Source organism: Daucus carota, chromosome 1 (genome assembly GCF_001625215.2).
Source record: "Daucus carota subsp. sativus chromosome 1, DH1 v3.0, whole genome shotgun sequence".
Lineage (NCBI taxonomy): Eukaryota > Viridiplantae > Streptophyta > Magnoliopsida > Apiales > Apiaceae > Daucus > Daucus carota.
In genome coordinates this window covers 32,018,268-32,040,014 of record NC_030381.2, presented here as the reverse complement: position 1 = coordinate 32,040,014, position 21,747 = coordinate 32,018,268, and the positions used below count along the sequence as shown (strand labels likewise).

The window sequence follows — 21,747 nt, the reverse complement described above, 5'->3', positions numbered from 1 at the left end:
TAATCATTATTGATAAGTTTTTCCAAAATCAATATAATTTTAAAATATTATATAATAAAAGTTCAATTTATAAACTCCAACAAAAAATTTTGAATGTATGCTGAATATTCTTTTATCATGTATTTATATATGTTTGGATAAGTTATTAAATGCATGAAGGATTATTGATAGAATATTAATGTTTATTTAAATGGTCCGTGTTGAACAAGAGCATAATAATAAGAATAAGTCACCACCATGATCATTTATATATGTTTTTCTATAGGATTATTGTCCAAGTATATTCTATTGTGTTGAGTCTCTAAACTAATGTGAAGACTATTAACGAGTATTTTTTCTATCTACAATCAAGGTCAAGCTACAATTAATTTCTATGATGATCAACCTTGATCAAGGAGTTTTTTTAATCTAGAATATAATAGTTGGGATTAAATATATACTAATTAGAGATGTCAAAGATTAACAACAAGAAGACGCGTCTTTTTGCCTTACCATAAACGGAGTTACTCTGGGGCACACCATAATTGTACATGTCATCTTTACCTATATTACAAAATCTCCATAGCGTAAAATCTCAAGTTTGTTGCAAAGTCGGTCAAATACTCTAAGAAACTCCATTATAGTAATTTCAATTATACTCTCTGGAAGTTAGAAGTCCAAAACTCATTTGAATTGAACAATCAACGGGGGCAAATTTATAGTAAATTCGATTTTACAACCTCAGCATGTAAAATTATTTGGAAGCAAATCACAATGACAATATCATGGAGAAACAAATACTTTAGCACTAGTACAATTACAAAAACATGTTTTTGGCACCCAATAAGGTAAAGAGAAAAGCCAAACTTGGAGCTACATAGAGAAGAAGGGTTAGGATGGAAAAGGACAAGAAAATAGTACATAATTATTCTGGTGATCCTCCTTCACAGTATTTTCATTATGGGAAAAAACGAACTCGTTGTTCTAATCTATGAGGCGGCTTAGGCAAATATTAAAACATGTTATTGGGTTTTTTTATAACGTCATCATAATTTTCCTATCGAGTTAATCTTATATCCTTACAGTTTTACATTATTAAAAATATCCTCAATGTAAAATTCTAACAAGAACACGGAAATTTTGTTCTTAGATGCTAGGAACTTCATGGCCATTGAATTGAATTTATTTCATGATTTTATCCCTATTATAATTTTCTTTTGAGAAGTTTATATTTTCTTCATGTTATTTATAGTTTAAGTCAAAAAACCATAGTATGTGTGACTTATTATTTTTGTACCAATATTTTTTCAATTTTCAGAAATTTTTTATCATTGTAACCTTTTGACAAAATTAATCATGACCTCATTAAAAATCCATCTCACTCGCCACAACATACCCAAAAATATCACCATAACAAACCTTATGAAATTATTTTTATTTATAATTAACCTGATTGTGTTTAGACATAGACTCTCACCTAGCACTTAAATTATCTTTCCGCATTAGATAATTTGACCATTTTTTTAATTTTTTCCACATAATATTTTCTATTAAAATCATATTTACTAATTTCTTTTGGTTAGAACCTATCTCAACAATAGCCATGGCTCAATTTTGTTTTCTTATAGATGAAATGATACATGGCACATAATGTATTTTAACGGAACATATGTTTTGAACAAATTGAGTATAGTATTTGATCATAGATTGAGACTACACATACAACAAAAATTAAGACCATAGATAGACTATATTCTATTAATCCTATGCTGAGATACGTCCCAATGGTTAAGCACGTTCACCCCTGATCCTTCTAGCCAAATGAAGGTCCTTGGGCATGATAGTCACACGCTTAGCATGGATTGCACATAAATTAGTGTCCGCAAACAGACAAACTAAGTATGCTTCAGACGCCTCCTGTAGCGCTAGAACAGCATGGCTCTGGAAACGCAAATCCGGCTGCAACAACAAGATCACCATTATGTCAATAAATCTAGACAAAAGGATTGGGGCGAGAGGCAGCAAATACAAACTTGGTTACCTTGAAGTTTTGAGCAATTTGACGTACAAGCCTTTGGAACGGAAGTTTCCTGATCAACAGATATGTACTCTTCTGATACTTACGGATTTCACTACACCAAATAAGGATACACTAAATACAACGAAACAAATGTATTAACGGACAATTTTATTGTAAGACATAAAGCGTAAAATGTACCGAAGGGCAACGATTCCAGGCCGGTATCTGTGTGGCTTCCTTCCTGGACCAGTGCTTGGAGCTGACATACGAGCAGCCTGAAGTGGTGAAAAATGAAATAAATAACATTCTTTAAAATTGAATCTACCAACTGTTTAATATTGTTGTATACCATTTACATACCTTATGAACAAGTTGCTTTCGGGGAACATGTAATCCTCCTGTAGACTTACGAGCAGTTTGCTTGCTACGAGCCATCTGTAAACAGTAAATTAAAATCAATCGGGTTGATTAATAATTTTAATAATAAAGGTTTTTACGTATACATATAAATCAAAAGAATAGCAACGTCTGAACGAATATACAAACGCATAAATTTAAAGTGTCCCTTGCCTCTCTTATATATTTTTCAATAAATCTGTGTGATTTCTACACTACTTTTCACTTCTTTGCAGTTTGTGCTGACGAGATTCTGAATACACATGGGGTGGTGTGGAATTGTGTTTATATAGGTGAATGGAGGGATAATTTACAATGAACATTGTGATTTTCTTTTTGTATCTGACGGCCATGAGTGAAGATTTTGTTCCTTTCTTTTTGATCCTAGGGTGCTAATTATGTAGTGTAGCAGTTCTTAGGCACGGATTGTAAACTAAAATCCCTGCGCTCTCATTGGTGTAATTTGCATTTACATTGGATAAGTGAAGTGTTTGTTCCCTACTTTTTGATCCTAGGGTGCTTATGTAGTCTAGTAGTACTTAGGCACGGATTGTAATCTAAAATCCGGGCTCTCTCATTGGTGTAATTAGCATTTACTTTGGATTGAGAATTTCTTAATCTAACCGTCGATGAAAATTATAATATCACATATGAAAAAAGTTAAACGTACAAGTATTTTTACCACCAATTAAATTCTTCTTCATCCATTAAGTCTAGTCATATATTTTAAATTCTTCAACCCCCAGCTCTATGAGTTGCTTTTTTTAAACTCTATTTAATATTTTAGTTTTGCCTCTCCAATATTAATTAATTTATGAGAAATTTTCATCTATCTCTTGTATGATGTATTCAACATTTTTAACTATTTACTATTTTATAAGAATGGCTTAAGTGCTTATAAGTAATATTATATGTATTAATTGATAGTTCAAGGTACTCTGGGCAAATATCACTTATAATATTTCTTCCTAAAGCAAATAAATCATGATCTTTTAGGATTAGTCGAAACAAGCTCTGAACTCAGTGAACTCATGATACATGGCATTTTATATTTAAATGTAACTAGATAATTTTAGAATACATAAAATTCAAATATCTGACATTTTTTTTGAACAAAAATAATCCATCACTGTGATGTATTATAACAATTTTTAAATACCTCCACTCTTACTTAAAATATTTGGTGGTTCTTATCCTCTTTAAATATTAATTTATTGTCAAATCAATTATAACTCATTTTAATCATTATTGATAAGGTTTTCCAAAATCAATATAATTTTAAAATATTATATAATAAAAGTTTAATCTATAAACTCCAACAAAAAATTTTGAATGTATGCTGAATATTCTTTTATCATGTATTTATATATGTTTGGATAAGTTATTAAATGCATGAAGGATTATTGATAGAATATTAATGTTTATTTAAATGGTCGGTGTTGAACAAGAGCATAATAATAAGAATAAGTCACCACCATGATCATTTATATATGTTTTTCTATAGGATTATTGTCCAAGTATATTCTATTGTGTTGAGTCTCTAAACTAATGTGAAGACTATTAACGAGTATTTTTTCTATCTACAATCAAGGTCAAGCTACAATTAATTTCTATGATGATCAACCTTGATCAAGGAGTTTTTTTAATCTAGAATATAATAGTTGGGATTAAATATATACTAATTAGAGATGTCAAAGATTAACAACAAGAAGACGAGTCTTTTTGCCTTACCATAAACGGAGTTACTCTGGGGCACACCATAATTGTACATGTCATCTTTACCTATATTACAAAATCTCCATAGCGTAAAATCTCAAGTTTGTTGCAAAGTCGGTCAAATACTCTAAGAAACTCCATTATAGTAATTTCAATTATACTCTCTGGAAGTTAGAAGTCCAAAACTCATTTGAATTGAACAATCAACGGGGGCAAATTTATAGTAAATTCGATTTTACAACCTCAGCATGTAAAATTATTTGGAAGCGAATCACAATGACAATATCATGGAGAAACAAATACTTTAGCACTACTACAATTACAAAAACATGTTTTTGGCACCCAATAAGGTAAAGAGAAAAGCCAAACTTGGAGCTACATAGAGAAGAAGGGTTAGGATGGAAAAGGACAAGAAAATAGTACATAATTATTCTGGTGATCCTCCTTCACAGTATTTTCATTATGGGAAAAAACGAACTCGTTGTTCTAATCTATGAGGCGGCTTAGGCAAATATTAAAACATGTTATTGGGTTTTTTTATAACGTCATCATAATTTTCCTATCGAGTTAATCTTATATCCTTACAGTTTTACATTATTAAAAATATCCTCAATGTAAAATTCTAACAAGAACACGGAAATTTTGTTCTTAGATGCTAGGAACTTCATGGCCATTGAATTGAATTTATTTCATGATTTTATCTCTATTATAATTTTCTTTTGAGAAGTTTATATTTTCTTCATGTTATTTATAGTTTAAGTCAAAAAACCATAGTATGTGTGACTTATTATTTTTGTACCAATATTTTTTCAATTTTCAGAAATTTTTTATCATTGTAACCTTTTGACAAAATTAATCATGAACTCATTAAAAATCCATCTCACTCGCCACAACATACCCAAAAATATCACCATAACAAACCTTATGAAATTATTTTTATTTATGATTAACCTGATTGTGTTTAGACATGACTCTCACCTAGCACTTAAATTATCTTTCCGCATTAGATAATTTGATCATTTTTTTAATTTTTTCCACATAATATTTTCTATTAAAATCATATTTACTAATTTCTTTTGGTTAGAACCTATCTCAACAATAGCCATGGCTCAATTTTGTTTTCTTATAGATGAAATGATACATGGCACATAATGTATTTTAACGGAACATATGTTTTGAACAAATTGAGTATAGTATTTGATCATAGATTGAGACTACACATACAACAAAAATTAAGACCATAGATAGACTATTCTATTAATCCTATGCTGAGATACGTCCCAATGGTTAAGCACGTTCACCCCTGATCCTTCTAGCCAAATGAAGGTCCTTGGGCATGATAGTCACACGCTTAGCATGGATTGCACATAAATTAGTGTCCGCAAACAGACAAACTAAGTATGCTTCAGACGCCTCCTGTAGCGCTAGAACAGCATGGCTCTGGAAACGCAAATCCGGCTGCAACAACAAGATCACCATTATGTCAATAAATCTAGACAAAAGGATTGGGGCGAGAGGCAGCAAATACAAACTTGGTTACCTTGAAGTTTTGAGAAATTTGACGTACAAGCCTTTGGAACGCAAGTTTCCTGATCAACAGATATGTACTCTTCTGATACTTACGGATTTCACTACACCAAATAAGGATACACTAAATACAACGAAACAAATGTATTAACGGACAATTTTATTGTAAGACAAAAGCGTAAAATGTACCGAAGGGCAACGATTCCAGGCCGGTATCTGTGCATGTGGCTTCCTTCCTGGACCAGTACTTGGAGCTGACATACGAGCAGCCTGAAGTGGTGAAAAATGAAATAAATAACATTCTTTAAAATTGAATCTACCAACTGTTTAATATTGTTGTATACCATTTACATAACTTATGAACAAGTTGCTTTCGGGGAACATGTAAACCTCCTGTAGACTTACGAGCAGTTTGCTTGCTGCGAGCCATCTGTAAACAGTAAATTAAAATCAATCCGGTTGATTAATAATTTTAATAATCAAGGTTTTTACGTATACATATAAATCAAAAGAATAGCAACGTCTGAACGAATATACAAACGCATAAATTTAAAGTGTCCCTTGCCTCTCTTATATATTTTTCAACAAATCTGTGTGATTTCTACACTACTTTTCACTTCTTTGCAGTTTGTGCTGACGAGATTCTGAATACACATGGGGTGGTGTGGAATTGTGTTTATATAGGTGAATGGAGGGATAATTTACAATGAACATTGTGAATTTCTTTTTGTATCTGAGCGCCATCAGTGAAGATTTTGTTCCTTTCTTTTTATCCTAGGGTGCTAATTATGTAGTCTAGCAGTAATTAGGCACGGATCGTAAACTAAAATCCCTGCGCTCTCATTGGTGTAATTTGCATTTACATTGGATAAGTGAAGTGTTTGTTCCCTACTTTTTGATCCTAGGGTGCTTAGTCTAGTAGTACTTAGGCACGGATTGTAATCTAAAATCCGGGCTCTCTCATTGGTGTAATTAGCATTTACTTTGGATTAAGAATCTCTTTATCTAACCGTCGATGAAAATTATAATATGTGTGAAAAAGGTTAAACGTACAAGTATTTTTATCACCAGTTAAATTCTTCTTCATCCATTAAGTCTAGTCATATATTTTAAATTCTTCAACCCCCAGCTCTATGAGTTGCTTTTTTTAAACTCTATTTAATATTTTAGTTTTGCCTCTCCAATATTAATTAATTTATGAGAAATTTTCATCTATCTCTTGTATGATGTATTCAACATTTTTAACTATTTACTATTTTATAAGAATGGCTTAAGTGCTTATAAGTAATATTATATGTATTAATTCAAAGTTCAAGGTACTCTAGGCAAATATCACTTATAATATTTCTTCCTAAAGCAAATAAATCATGATCTTTTAGGATTAGTCGAAACAAGCTCTGAACTCAGTGAACTCATGATACATGGCATTTTATATTTAAATTTAACTAGATAATTTTAGAATATTACATAAAATTCAAATATATCTGACATTTTTTTTGACCAAAAATAATCAATCACTGTGATGTATTATAACAATTTTTAAATACCTCCACTCTTACTTAAAATATTTGGTGGTTCATTATCCTCTTTAAATATTAATTTATCGTCAAATCAATTATAACTCATTTTAATCATTATTAATAAGGTTTTCGAAAATCAATATAATTTTAAAATATTATAAAATATAAGTTCAATTTATAAACTCCAACAAAAAATTTTGAATGTATGCTGAATATATTCTATTATCATGTATTTATATATGTTTGGATAAGTTATTAAATGCATGAAGGATTATTGATAGAATATTAATATTTATTTAAATGGTCGGTGTTGAACAAGAGCATAATAATAAGAATAAGTCACCACCATGATCATTTATATATGATTTTCTATAGGATTATTGTCCAAGTATATTCTATTGTGTTGAGTCTCTAAACTAATGTGAAGACTTTTAACGAGTATTTTTTCTATCTACAATCAAGGTCAAGCTACAATTAATTTCTATGATGATCAACCTTGATCAAGGAGTTTTTTTAATCTAGAATATAATAGTTGGGATTAAATATATACTAATTAGAGATGTCAAAGATTAACAACAAGAAGACGAGTCTATTTGCCTTACCATAAACGGAGTTACTCTGGGGCACACCATAATTGTACATGTCATCTTTACCTATATTACAAAATCTCCATTGTGTAAAATCTCAAGTTTGTTGCAAATTCGGTCAAATACTCTAAGAAACTCCATTATAGTAATTTCAATTATACTCTCTGGAAGTTAGAAGTCCAAAACTCATTTGAATTGAACAATCAACCGGGGCAAATTTATAGTAAATTCGATTTTACAACCTCAGCATGTAAAATTATTGGGAAGCAAATCACAATGACAATATCATGGAGAAACAAATACTTTAGTACTAGTACAATTACAAAAGCATGTTTTTTGCACCCAATAAGGTAAAGAGAAAAGCCAAACTTGGAGCTACATAGAGAAGAAGGGTTAGGATGGAAAAGGACAAGAAAATAGTACATAATTATTCTGGTGATCCTCCTTCACAGTATTTTCATTATGGAAAAAAACGAACTCGTTGTTCTAATCTATGAGGTGGCTTAGGCAAATATTAAAAAAACGAACTCGTTGTTCTAATCTATGAGGTGGCTTAGGCAAATATTAAAACATGTTTTGGGTTTTTTTATAACATCATCATAATTTTCCTATCGAGTTAATCTTATATCCTTACAGTTTTACATTATTAAAAATATCCTCAATGTAAAATTCTAACAAGAACACGGAAATTTTGTTCTTAGATGCTCGGAACTGCATGACCATTGAATTGAATATATTTCATGATTTTATCCCTATTATAATTTTCTTTTGAGAAGTTTATATTTTCTTCATGTTATTTATAGTTTAAGTCAAAAAACCATAGTATGTGTGACTTATTATTTTTGTACCGATATTTTTTCAATTTTCAGAAATTTTTTATCATTGTAACCTTTTGACAAAATTAATCATGACCTCATTAAAAATCCATCTCACTCGCCACAACATACCCAACAAAATCACCATATCAAACCTTATGAAATTATTTTTATGTATGATTAACCTGATTGTGTTTAGACATGACTGTCACCTAGCACTTAAATTATCTTTCCGCATTAGATAATTTGACCATTTTTTTAATTTTTTCCACATAATATTATTTTTTATTAAAATCATATTTTCTAATTTCTTTTGGTTAGAACCTATCTCAACAATAGCCATGGCTCAATTTTGTTTTCTTATAGATGAAATGACACATGGCACGTAATGTATTTTAACGGAACATATGTTTTGAACAAAATGAGTATAGTCCTTGATCATAGATTGAGACTACACATACAACAAAAATTAAGACCATAGATAGACTATTCTATTAATCCTAAGCTGAGATACGTCCCAATGGTTAAGCACGTTCACCCCTGATCCTTCTAGCCAAATGAAGGTCCTTGGGCATGATAGTCACACGCTTAGCATGGATTGCACATAAATTAGTGTCCGCAAACAGACAAACTAAGTATGCTTCAGACGCCTCCTGTAGCGCTAGAACAGCATGGCTCTGGAAACGCAAATCCGGCTGCAACAACAAGATCACCATTATGTCAATAAATTTACACAAAAGGATTGGGGCGAGAGGCAGCAAATACAAACTTGGTTACCTTGAAGTTTTGAGCAATTTGACGTACAAGCCTTTGGAACGGAAGTTTCCTGATCAACAGATATGTACTCTTCTGATACTTACGGATTTCACTACAACAAATAAGGATACACTAAATACAACGAAACAAATGTATTAACGGACAATTTTATTGTAAGACAAAAGCGTAAAATGTACCGAAGGGCAACGATTCCAGGCCGGTATCTGTGTGGCTTCCTTCCTGGACCAGTGCTTGGAGCTGACATACGAGCAGCCTGAAGTGGTGAAAAATGAAATAAATAACATTCTTTAAAATTGAATCTACCAACTGTTTAATATTGTTGTATACCATTTACATACCTTATGAACAAGTTGCTTTCGGGGAACATGTAATCCTCCTGTAGACTTACGAGCAGTTTGCTTGCTGCGAGCCATCTGTAAACAGTAAATTAAAATCAATCCGGTTGATTAATAATTTTAATAATAAAGGTTTTACGTATACATATAAATCAAAAGAATAGCAACGTCTGAACGAATATACAAACGCATAAATTTAAAGTGTCCCTTGCCTCTCTTATATATTTTTCAATAAATCTGTGTGATTTCTACACTACTTTTCACTTCTTAGCAGTTTGTGCTGACGAGATTCTGAATACACATGGGGTGGTGTGGAATTGTGTTTATATAGGTGAATGGAGTGATAATTTACAATGAACATTGTGAATTTCTTTTTGTATCTGACGGCCATGAGTGAAGATTTTGTTCCTTTCTTTTTGATCCTAGGGTGCTAATTATGTAGTCTAGCAGTACTTAGGCACGGATCGTAAACTAAAATCCCTGCGCTCTCATTGGTGTAATTTGCATTTACATTGGATAAGTGAAGTGTTTGTTCCCTACTTTTTGATCCTAGGGTGCTTATGTAGTCTAGTAGTACTTAGGCACGATTGTAATGTAAAATCCGGGCTCTCTCATTGGTGTAATTAGCATTTACATTGGATTGAGAATCTCTTAATCTAACCGTCGATGAAAATTATAATATCACATATGAAAAAGGTTAAACGTACAAGTATTTTTATCACCAATTAAATTCTTCTTCATCCATTAAGTCTAGTCATATATTTTAAATTCTTCAACCCCCAGCTCTATGAGTTGCTTTTTTTAAACTCTATTTAATATTTTAGTTTTGCCTCTCCAATATTAATTAATTTATGAGAAATTTTCATCTATCTCTTGTATGATGTATTCAACATTTTTAACTATTTACTATTTTATAAGAATGGCTTAGGTGCTTATAAGTAATATTATATGTATTAATTTAAAGTTCAAGGTACTCTAGGCAAATATCACTTATAATATTTCTTCCTAAAGCAAATAAATCATGATCTTTTAGGATTAGTCGAAACAAGCTCTGAACTCAGTGAACTCATGATACATGGCATTTTATATTCAAATGTAACTAGATAATTTTAGAATACATAAAATTCAAATATCTGACATTTTTTTTGAACAAAAATAATCAATCACTGTGATGTATTATAACAATTTTTAAATACCTCCACTCTTACTTAAAATATTTGGTGGTTCGTTATCCTCTTTAAATATTAATTTATCATCAAATCAATTATAACTCATTTTAATCATTATTAATAAGGTTTTCCAAAATCAATATAATTTTAAAATATTATATAATATAAGTTCAATTTATAAACTCCAACAAAAAATTTTGAATGTATGCTGAATATATTCTATTATCATGAATTTATATATGTTTGGATAAGGTATTAAATGCATGAAGGATTATTGATAGAATATTAATATTTATTTAAATGGTCGGTGTTGAACAAGAGCATAATAATAAGAATAAGTCACCACCATGATCATTTATATATGTTTTTCTATAGGATTATTGTCCAAGTATATTCTATTGTGTTGAGTCTCTAAACTAATGTGAAGACTATTAACGAGTATTTTTTCTATCTACAATCAAGGTCAAGCTACAATTAATTTCTATGATGATCAACCTTGATCAAGGAGTTTTTTTAATCTAGAATATAACAGTTGGGATTAAATATATACTAATTAGAGATGTCAAAGATTAACAACAAGAAGACGAGTCTATTTGCCTTACCATAAACGGAGTTACTCTGGGGCACACCATAATTGTACATGTCATCTTTACCTATATTACAAAATCTCCATAGCGTAAAATCTCAAGTTTGTTGCAAAGTCGGTCAAATACTCTAAGAAACTCCATTATAGTAATTTCAATTATACTCTCTGGAAGTTAGAAGTCCAAAACTCATTTGAATTGAACAATCAACCGGGGCAAATTTATAGTAAATTCGATTTTACAACCTCAGCATGTAAAATTATTGGGAAGCAAATCACAATGACAATATCATGGAGAAACAAATACTTTAGCACTAGTACAATTACAAAAGCATGTTTTTTGCACCCAATAAGGTAAAGAGAAAAGCCAAACTTGGAGCTACATAGAGAAGAAGGGTTAGGATGGAAAAGGACAAGAAAATAGTACATAATTATTCTGGTGATCCTCCTTCACAGTATTTTCATTATGGAAAAAAACGAACTCGTTGTTCTAATCTATGAGGTGGCTTAGGCAAATATTAAAAAAACGAACTCGTTGTTCTAATCTATGAGGTGGCTTAGGCAAATATTAAAACATGTTTTGGGTTTTTTTATAACGTCATCATAATTTTCCTATCGAGTTAATCTTATATCCTTACAGTTTTACATTATTAAAAATATCCTCAATGTAAAATTCTAACAAGAACACGGAAATTTTGTTCTTAGATGCTCGGAACTGCATGACCATTGAATTGAATATATTTCATGATTTTATCCCTATTATAATTTTCTTTTGAGAAGTTTATATTTTCTTCATGTTATTTATAGTTTAAGTCAAAAAACCATAGTATGTGTGACTTATTATTTTTGTACCGATATTTTTTCAATTTTCAGAAATTTTTTATCATTGTAACCTTTTGACAAAATTAATCATGACCTCATTAAAAATCCATCTCACTCGCCACAACATACCCAACAAAATCACCATATCAAACCTTAAGAAATTATTTTTATGTATGATTAACCTGATTGTGTTTAAACATGACGGTCACCTAGCACTTAAATTATCTTTCCGCATTAGATAATTTGACCATTTTTTTAATTTTTTCCACATAATATTATTTTTTATTAAAATCATATTTTCTAATTTCTTTTGGTTAGAACCTATCTCAACAATAACCATGGCTCAATTTTGTTTTCTTATAGATGAAATGACACATGGCACGTAATGTATTTTAACGGAACATATGTTTTGAACAAAATGAGTATAGTCCTTGATCATAGATTGAGACTACACATACAACAAAAATTAAGACCATAGATAGACTATTCTATTAATCCTAAGCTGAGATACGTCCCAATGGTTAAGCACGTTCACCCCTGATCCTTCTAGCCAAATGAAGGTCCTTGGGCATGATAGTCACACGCTTAGCATGGATTGCACATAAATTAGTGTCCGCAAACAGACAAACTAAGTATGCTTCAGACGCCTCCTGTAGCGCTAGAACAGCATGGCTCTGGAAACGCAAATCCGGCTGCAACAACAAGATCACCATTATGTCAATAAATTTACACAAAAGGATTGGGGCGAGAGGCAGCAAATACAAACTTGGTTACCTTGAAGTTTTGAGCAATTTGATGTACAAGCCTTTGGAATGGAAGTTTCCTGATCAACAGATATGTACTCTTCTGATACTTACGGATTTCACTACAACAAATAAGGATACACTAAATACAACGAAACAAATGTATTAACGGACAATTTTATTGTAAGACAAAAGCGTAAAATGTACCGAAGGGCAACGATTCCAGGCCGGTATCTGTGTGGCTTCCTTCCTGGACCAGTGCTTGGAGCTGACATACGAGCAGCCTGAAGTGGTGAAAAATGAAATAAATAACATTCTTTAAAATTGAATCTACCAAATGTTTAATATTGTTGTATACCATTTACATACCTTACGAACAAGTTGCTTTCGGGGAACATGTAATCCTCCTGTAGACTTACGAGCAGTTTGCTTGCTGCGAGCCATCTGTAAACAGTAAATTAAAATCAATCCGGTTGATTAATAATTTTAATAATAAAGGTTTTTACGTATACATATAAATCAAAAGAATAGCAACGTCTGAACGAATATACAAACGCATAAATTTAAAGTGTCCCTTGCCTCTCTTATATATTTTTCAACAAATCTGTGTGATTTCTACACTACTTTTCACTTCTTATCAGTTTGTGCTGACGAGATTCTGAATACACATGGGGTGGTGTGGAATTGTGTTTATATAGGTGAATGGAGGGATAATTTACAATGAACATTGTGAATTTCTTTTTGTATCTGACGGCCATGAGTGAAGATTTTGTTCCTTTCTTTTTGATCCTAGGGTGCTAATTATGTAGTCTAGCAGTACTTAGGCACGGATCGTAAACTAAAATCCCTGCGCTCTCATTGGTGTAATTTGCATTTACATTGGATAAGTGAAGTGTTTGTTCCCTACTTTTTGATCCTAGGGTGCTTATGTAGTCTAGTAGTACACGATTGTAATGTAAAATCCGGGCTCTCTCATTGGTGTAATTAGCATTTACATTGAATTGAGAATCTCTTAATCTAACCGTCGATGAAAATTATAATATCACATATGAAAAAGGTTAAACGTACAAGTATTTTTATCACCAATTAAATTCTTATTCATCCATTAAGTCTAGTCATATATTTTAAATTCTTCAACCCCCAGCTCTATGAGTTGCTTTTTTTAAACTCTATTTAATATTTTAGTTTTGCCTCTCCAATATTAATTAATTTATGAGAAATTTTCATCTATCTTTTGTATGATGTATTCAACATTTTTAACTATTTACTATTTTATAAGAATGGCTTAGGTGCTTATAAGTAATATTATATGTATTAATTTAAAGTTCAAGGTACTCTAGGCAAATATCACTTATAATATTTCTTCCTAAAGCAAATAAATCATGATCTTTTAGGATTAGTCGAAACAAGCTCTGAACTCAGTGAACTCATGATACATGGCATTTTATATTCAAATGTAACTAGATAATTTTAGAATACATAAAATTCAAATATCTGACATTTTTTTTGAACAAAAATAATCAATCACTGTGATGTATTATAACAATTTTTAAATACCTCCACTCTTACTTAAAATATTTGGTGGTTCGTTATCCTCTTTAAATATTAATTTATCATCAAATCAATTATAACTCATTTTAATCATTATTAATAAGGTTTTCCAAAATCAATATAATTTTGAAATATTATATAATATAAGTTCAATTTATAAACTCCAACAAAAAATTTTGAATGTATGCTGAATATATTCTATTATCATGTATTTATATATGTTTGGATAAGGTATTAAATGCATGAAGGATTATTGATAGAATATTAATATTTATTTAAATGGTCGGTGTTGAACAAGAGCATAATAATAAGAATAAGTCACCACCATGATCATTTATATATGTTTTTCTATAGGATTATTGTCCAAGTATATTCTATTGTGTTGAGTCTCTAAACTAATGTGAAGACTATTAACGAGTATTTTTTCTATCTACAATCAAGGTCAAGCTACAATTAATTTCTATGATGATCAACCTTGATCAAGGAGTTTTTTTAATCTAGAATATAATAGTTGGGATTAAATATATACTAATTAGAGATGTCAAAGATTAACAACAAGAAGACGAGTCTATTTGCCTTACCATAAACGGAGTTACTCTGGGGCACACCATAATTGTACATGTCATCTTTACCTATATTACAAAATCTCCATAGCGTAAAATCTCAAGTTTGTTGCAAAGTCGGTCAAATACTCTAAGAAACTCCATTATAGTAATTTCAATTATACTCTCTGGAAGTTAGAAGTCCAAAACTCATTTGAATTGAACAATCAACCGGGGCAAATTTATAGTAAATTCGATTTTACAACCTCAGCATGTAAAATTATTGGGAAGCAAATCACAATGACAATATCATGGAGAAACAAATACTTTAGCACTAGTACAATTACAAAAGCATGTTTTTTGCACCCAATAAGGTAAAGAGAAAAGCCAAACTTGGAGCTACATAGAGAAGAAGGGTTAGGATGGAAAAGGACAAGAAAATAGTACATAATTATTATGGTGATCCTCCTTCACAGTATTTTCATTATGGAAAAAAACGAACTCGTTGTTCTAATCTATGAGGTGGCTTAGGCAAATATTAAAAAAACGAACTCGTTGTTCTAATCTATGAGGTGGCTTAGGCAAATATTAAAACATGTTTTGGGTTTTTTTATAACGTCATCATAATTTTCCTATCGAGTTAATCTTATATCCTTACAGTTTTACATTATTAAAAATATCCTCAATGTAAAATTCTAACAAGAACACGGAAATTTTGTTCTTAGATGCTCGGAACTGCATGACCATTGAATTGAATATATTATATGATTTTATCCCTATTATAATTTTCTTTTGAGAAGTTTATATTTTCTTCATGTTATTTATAGTTTAAGTCAAAAAACCATAGTATGTGTGACTTATTATTTTTGTACCGATATTTTTTCAATTTTCAGAAATTTTTTATCATTGTAACCTTTTGACAAAATTAATCATGACCTCATTAAAAATCCATCTCACTCGCCACAACATACCCAACAAAATCACCATATCAAACCTTATGAAATTATTTTTATGTATGATTAACCTGATTGTGTTTAGACATGACTGTCACCTAGCACTTAAATTATCTTTCCGCATTAGATAATTTGACCATTTTTTTAATTTTTTCCACATAATATTATTTTTTATTAAAATCATATTTTCTAATTTCTTTTGGTTAGAACCTATCTCAACAATAGCCATGGCTCAATTTTGTTTTCTTATAGATGAAATGACACATGGCACGTAATGTATTTTAACGGAACATATGTTTTGAACAAAATGAGTATAGTCCTTGATCATAGATTGAGACTACACATACAACAAAAATTAAGACCATAGATAGACTATTCTATTAATCCTAAGCTGAGATACGTCCCAATGGTTAAGCACGTTCACCCCTGATCCTTCTAGCCAAATGAAGGTCCTTGGGCATGATAGTCACACGCTTAGCATGGATTGCACATAAATTAGTGTCCGCAAACAGACAAACTAAGTATGCTTCAGACGCCTCCTGTAGCGCTAGAACAGCATGGCTCTGGAAACGCAAATCCGGCTGCAACAACAAGATCACCATTATGTCAATAAATTTACACAAAAGGATTGGGGCGAGAGGCAGCAAATACAAACTTGGTTACCTTGAAGTTTTGAGCAATTTGACGTACAAGCCTTTGGAACGGAAGTTTCCTGATCAACAGATATGTACTCTTCTGATACTTACGGATTTCACTACAACAAATAAGGATACACTAAATACAACGAAACAAATGTATTAACGGACAATTTTATTGTAAGACAAAAGCGTAAAATGTACCGAAGGGCAACGATTCCAGGCCGGTATCTGTGTGGCTTCCTTCCTGGACCAGTGCTTGGAGCTGACATACGAGCAGCCTGAAGTGGTGAAAAATGAAATAAATAACATTCTTTAAAATTGAATCTACCAACTGTTTAATATTGTTGTATACCATTTACATACCTTACGAACAAGTTGCTTTCGGGGAACATGTAATCCTCCTGTAGACTTACGAGCAGTTTGCTTGCTGCGAGCCATCTGTAAACAGTAAATTAAAATCAATCCGGTTGATTAATAATTTTAATAATAAAGGTTTTTACGTATACATATAAATCAAAAGAATAGCAACGTCTGAACGAATATACAAACGCATAAATTTAAAGTGTCCCTTGCCTCTCTTATATATTTTTCAACAAATCTGTGTGATTTCTACACTACTTTTCACTTCTTAGCAGTTTGTGCTGACGAGATTCTGAATACACATGGGGTGGTGTGGAATTGTGTTTATATAGGTGAATGGAGGGATAATTTACAATGAACATTGTGAATTTCTTTTTGTATCTGACGGCCATGAGTGAAGATTTTGTTCCTTTCTTTTTGATCCTAGGGTGCTAATTATGTAGTCTAGCAGTACTTAGGCACGGATGGTAAACTAAAATCCCTGCGCTCTCATTGGTGTAATTTGCATTTACATTGGATAAGTGAAGTGTTTGTTCCCTACTTTTTGATCCTAGGGTGCTTATGTAGTCTAGTAGTACTTAGGCACGATTGTAATGTAAAATCCGGGCTCTCTCATTGGTGTAATTAGCATTTACATTGGATTGAGAATCTCTTAATCTAACCGTCGATGAAAATTATAATATCACATATGAAAAAGAAAAAGGTTAAACGTACAAGTATTTTTATCACCAATTAAATTCTTCTTCATCCATTAAGTCTAGTCATATATTTTATATTCTTCAACCCCCAGCTCTATGAGTTGCTTTTTTTTAACTCTATTTAATATTTTAGTTTTGCCTCTCCAATATTAATTAATTTATGAGAAATTTTCATCTATCTCTTGTATGATGTATTCAACATTTTTAACTATTTACTATTTTATAAGAATGGCTTAGGTGCTTATAAGTAATATTATATGTATTAATTTAAAGTTCAAGGTACTCTAGGCAAATATCACTTATAATATTTCTTCCTAAAGCAAATAAATCATGATCTTTTAGGATTAGTCGAAACAAGCTCTGAACTCAGTGAACTCATGATACATGGCATTTTATATTCAAATGTAACTAGATAATTTTAGAATACATAAAATTCAAATATCTGACATTTTTTTTGAACAAAAATAATCAATCAATGTGATGTATTATAACAATTTTTAAATACCTCCACTCTTACTTAAAATATTTGGTGGTTCGTTATCCTCTTTAAATATTAATTTATCATCAAATCAATTATAACTCATTTTAATCATTATTAATAAGGTTTTCCAAAATCAATATAATTTTGAAATATTATATAATATAAGTTCAATTTATAAACTCCAACAAAAAATTTTGAATGTATGCTGAATATATTCTATTATCGTGTATTTATATATGTTTGGATAAGGTATTAAATGCATGAAGGATTATTGATAGAATATTAATATTTATTTAAATGTTCGGTGTTGAACAAGAGCATAATAATAAGAATAAGTCACCACCATGATCATTTATATATGTTTTTCTATAGGATTATTGTCCAAGTATATTCTATTGTGTTGAGTCTCTAAACTAATGTGAAGACTATTAACGAGTATTTTTTCTATCTACAATCAAGGTCAAGCTACAATTAATTTCTATGATGATCAACCTTGATCAAGGAGTTTTTTTAATCTAGAATATAATAGTTGGGATTAAATATATACTAATTAGAGATGTCAAAGATTAACAACAAGAAGACGAGTCTATTTGCCTTACCATAAACGGAGTTACTCTGGGGCACACCATAATTGTACATGTCATCTTTACCTATATTACAAAATCTCCATAGCGTAAAATCTCAAGTTTGTTGCAAAGTCGGTCAAATACTCTAAGAAACTCCATTATAGTAATTTCAATTATACTCTCTGGAAGTTAGAAGTCCAAAACTCATTTGAATTGAACAATCAACCGGGGCAAATTTATAGTAAATTCGATTTTACAACCTCAGCATGTAAAATTATTGGGAAGCAAATCACAATGACAATATCATGGAGAAACAAATACTTTAGCACTAGTACAATTACAAAAGCATGTTTTTTGCACCCAATAAGGTAAAGAGAAAAGCCAAACTTGGAGCTACATAGAGAAGAAGGGTTAGGATGGAAAAGGACAAGAAAATAGTACATAATTACTCTGGTGATCCTCCTTCACAGTATTTTCATTATGGAAAAAAACGAACTCGTTGTTCTAATCTATGAGGTGGCTTAGGCAAATATTAAAAAAACGAACTCGTTGTTCTAATCTATGAGGTGGCTTAGGCAAATATTAAAACATGTTTTGGGTTTTTTTATAACGTCATCATAATTTTCCTATCGAGTTAATCTTATATCCTTACAGTTTTACATTATTAAAAATATCCTCAATGTAAAATTCTAACAAGAACACGGAAATTTTGTTCTTAGATGCTCGGAACTGCATGACCATTGAATTGAATATATTTCTTGATTTTATCCCTATTATAATTTTCTTTTGAGAAGTTTATATTTTCTTCATGTTATTTATAGTTTAAGTCAAAAAACCATAGTATGTGTGACTTATTATTTTTGTACCGATATTTTTTCAATTTTCAGAAATTTTTTATCATTGTAACCTTTTGACAAAATTAATCATGACCTCATTAAAAATCCATCTCACTCGCCACAACATACCCAACAAAATCACCATATCAAACCTTATGAAATTATTTTTATGTATGATTAACCTGATTGTGTTTAGACATGACTGTCACCTAGCACTTAAATTATCTTTCCGCATTAGATAATTTGACCATTTTTTTAATTTTTTCCACATAATATTATTTTTTATTAAAATCATATTTTCTAATTTCTTTTGGTTAGAACCTATCTCAACAATAGCCATGGCTCAATTTTGTTTTCTTATAGATGAAATGATACATGGCACGTAATGTATTTTAACGGAACATATGTTTTGAACAAAATGAGTATAGTCCTTGATCATAGATTGAGACTACACATACAACAAAAATTAAGACCATAGATAGACTATTCTATTAATCCTAAGCTGAGATACGTCCCAATGGTTAAGCACGTTCACCCCTGATCCTTCTAGCCAAATGAAGGTCCTTGGGCATGATAGTCACACGCTTAGCATGGATTGCACATAAATTAGTGTCCGCAAACAGACAAACTAAGTATGCTTCAGACGCCTCCTGTAGCGCTAGAACAGCATGGCTCTGGAAACGCAAATCCGGCTGCAACAACAAGATCACCATTATGTCAATAAATTTACACAAAAGGATTGGGGCGAGAGGCAGCAAATACAAACTTGGTTACCTTGAAGTTTTGAGCAATTTGACGTACAAGCCTTTGGAACGGAAGTTTCCTGATCAACAGATATGTACTCTTCTGATACTTACGGATTTCACTACAACAAATAAGGATACACTAAATACAACGAAACAAATGTATTAACGGACAATTTTATTGTAAGACAAAAGCGTAAAATGTACCGAAGGGCAACGATTCCAGGCCGGTATCTGTGTGGCTTCCTTCCTGGACCAGTGCTTGGAGCTGACATACGAGCAGCCTGAAGTGGTGAAAAATGAAATAAATAACATTCTTTAAAATTGAATCTACCAACTGTTTAATATTGTTGTATACCATTTACATACCTTACGAACAAGTTGCTTTCGGGGAACATGTAATCCTCCTGTAGACTTACGAGCAGTTTGCTTGCTGCGAGCCATCTGTAAACAGTAAATTAAAATCAATCCGGTTGATTAATAATTTTAATAATAAAGGTTTTTACGTATACATATAAATCAAAAGAATAGCAACGTCTGAACGAATATACAAACGCATAAATTTAAAGTGTCCCTTGCCTCTCTTATATATTTTTCAACAAATCTGTGTGATTTCTACACTACTTTTCACTTCTTAGCAGTTTGTGCTGACGAGATTCTGAATACACATGGGGTGGTGTGGAATTGTGTTTATATAGGTGAATGGAGGGATAATTTACAATGAACATTGTGAATTTCTTTTTGTATCTGACGGCCATGAGTGAAGATTTTGTACCTTTCTTTTTGATCCTAGGGTGCTAATTATGTAGTCTAGCAGTACTTAGGCACGGATCGTAAACTAAAATCCCTGCGCTCTCATTGGTGTAATTTGCATTTACATTGGATAAGTGAAGTGTTTGTTCCCTACTTTTTGATCCTAGGGTGCTTATGTAGTCTAGTAGTACTTAGGCACGATTGTAATGTAAAATCCGGGCTCTCTCATTGGTGTAATTAGCATTTACATTGGATTGAGAATCTCTTAATCTAACCGTCGATGAAAATTATAATATCACATATGAAAAAGGTTAAACGTACAAGTATTTTTATCACCAATTAAATTCTTCTTCATCCATTAAGTCTAGTCATATATTTTAAATTCTTCAACCCCCAGCTCTATGAGTTGCTTTTTTTAAAGGGCTTTTTTTATTCATAACTACGTTTTCAATCTTATTTCCAAAAATACTACCTTATCCAATCTTATTTTCAAAAATACTACCTTCTCTAAAATATTTTCAAAAATACTGTGGTTGCATACGCAACCATATATGCAACTACAAATCCTGATTTCAAGTTTCAGATTTCAAATGTCATTTTCGACCTCATATTTGGAGTCGATATATATATATATATA

The 21,747-nt window shown here is 31.1% G+C and overlaps 5 protein-coding genes and 1 pseudogene across 5 annotated transcripts; all 6 read right to left on the bottom strand.

The window, feature by feature from the left end:
- Positions 1-1,767: 1,767 nt before the first annotated feature.
- Positions 1,768-2,452, bottom strand: LOC108204361 (histone H3.3-like). The gene is made up of 4 exons (XM_017373747.2): positions 2,360-2,452; positions 2,198-2,274; positions 2,021-2,111; positions 1,768-1,938 (listed from the first exon to the last, which is right to left on the bottom strand). Exons 1-4 carry the CDS (start codon positions 2,432-2,434, stop codon positions 1,768-1,770), a joined length of 414 nt encoding a protein of 137 aa, XP_017229236.1. The 5' UTR covers positions 2,435-2,452.
- Positions 2,453-5,398: 2,946 nt separating this feature from the next.
- On the bottom strand, positions 5,399-6,086 carry LOC135147154 (histone H3.3-like; annotated as a pseudogene).
- A 2,998-nt stretch (positions 6,087-9,084) lies between these two features.
- Positions 9,085-9,768, bottom strand: LOC108204360 (histone H3.3-like). The gene is made up of 4 exons (XM_064079994.1): positions 9,676-9,768; positions 9,514-9,590; positions 9,338-9,428; positions 9,085-9,255 (listed from the first exon to the last, which is right to left on the bottom strand). The coding sequence occupies exons 1-4, from the start codon at positions 9,748-9,750 to the stop codon at positions 9,085-9,087; spliced, it is 414 nt and encodes a 137-aa protein (XP_063936064.1). The 5' UTR covers positions 9,751-9,768.
- A 2,999-nt stretch (positions 9,769-12,767) lies between these two features.
- On the bottom strand, positions 12,768-13,451 carry LOC135146754 (histone H3.3-like). Its single transcript, XM_017373746.2, has 4 exons — positions 13,359-13,451; positions 13,197-13,273; positions 13,021-13,111; positions 12,768-12,938 (listed from the first exon to the last, which is right to left on the bottom strand). The coding sequence occupies exons 1-4, from the start codon at positions 13,431-13,433 to the stop codon at positions 12,768-12,770; spliced, it is 414 nt and encodes a 137-aa protein (XP_017229235.2). The 5' UTR covers positions 13,434-13,451.
- Positions 13,452-16,445: 2,994 nt separating this feature from the next.
- LOC135147152 (histone H3.3-like) lies at positions 16,446-17,129 on the bottom strand. The gene is made up of 4 exons (XM_064079976.1): positions 17,037-17,129; positions 16,875-16,951; positions 16,699-16,789; positions 16,446-16,616 (listed from the first exon to the last, which is right to left on the bottom strand). Exons 1-4 carry the CDS (start codon positions 17,109-17,111, stop codon positions 16,446-16,448), a joined length of 414 nt encoding a protein of 137 aa, XP_063936046.1. The 5' UTR covers positions 17,112-17,129.
- Positions 17,130-20,135: 3,006 nt separating this feature from the next.
- Positions 20,136-20,819, bottom strand: LOC108204386 (histone H3.3-like). Its single transcript, XM_017373789.2, has 4 exons — positions 20,727-20,819; positions 20,565-20,641; positions 20,389-20,479; positions 20,136-20,306 (listed from the first exon to the last, which is right to left on the bottom strand). The coding sequence occupies exons 1-4, from the start codon at positions 20,799-20,801 to the stop codon at positions 20,136-20,138; spliced, it is 414 nt and encodes a 137-aa protein (XP_017229278.2). The 5' UTR covers positions 20,802-20,819.
- Positions 20,820-21,747: the final 928 nt, after the last annotated feature.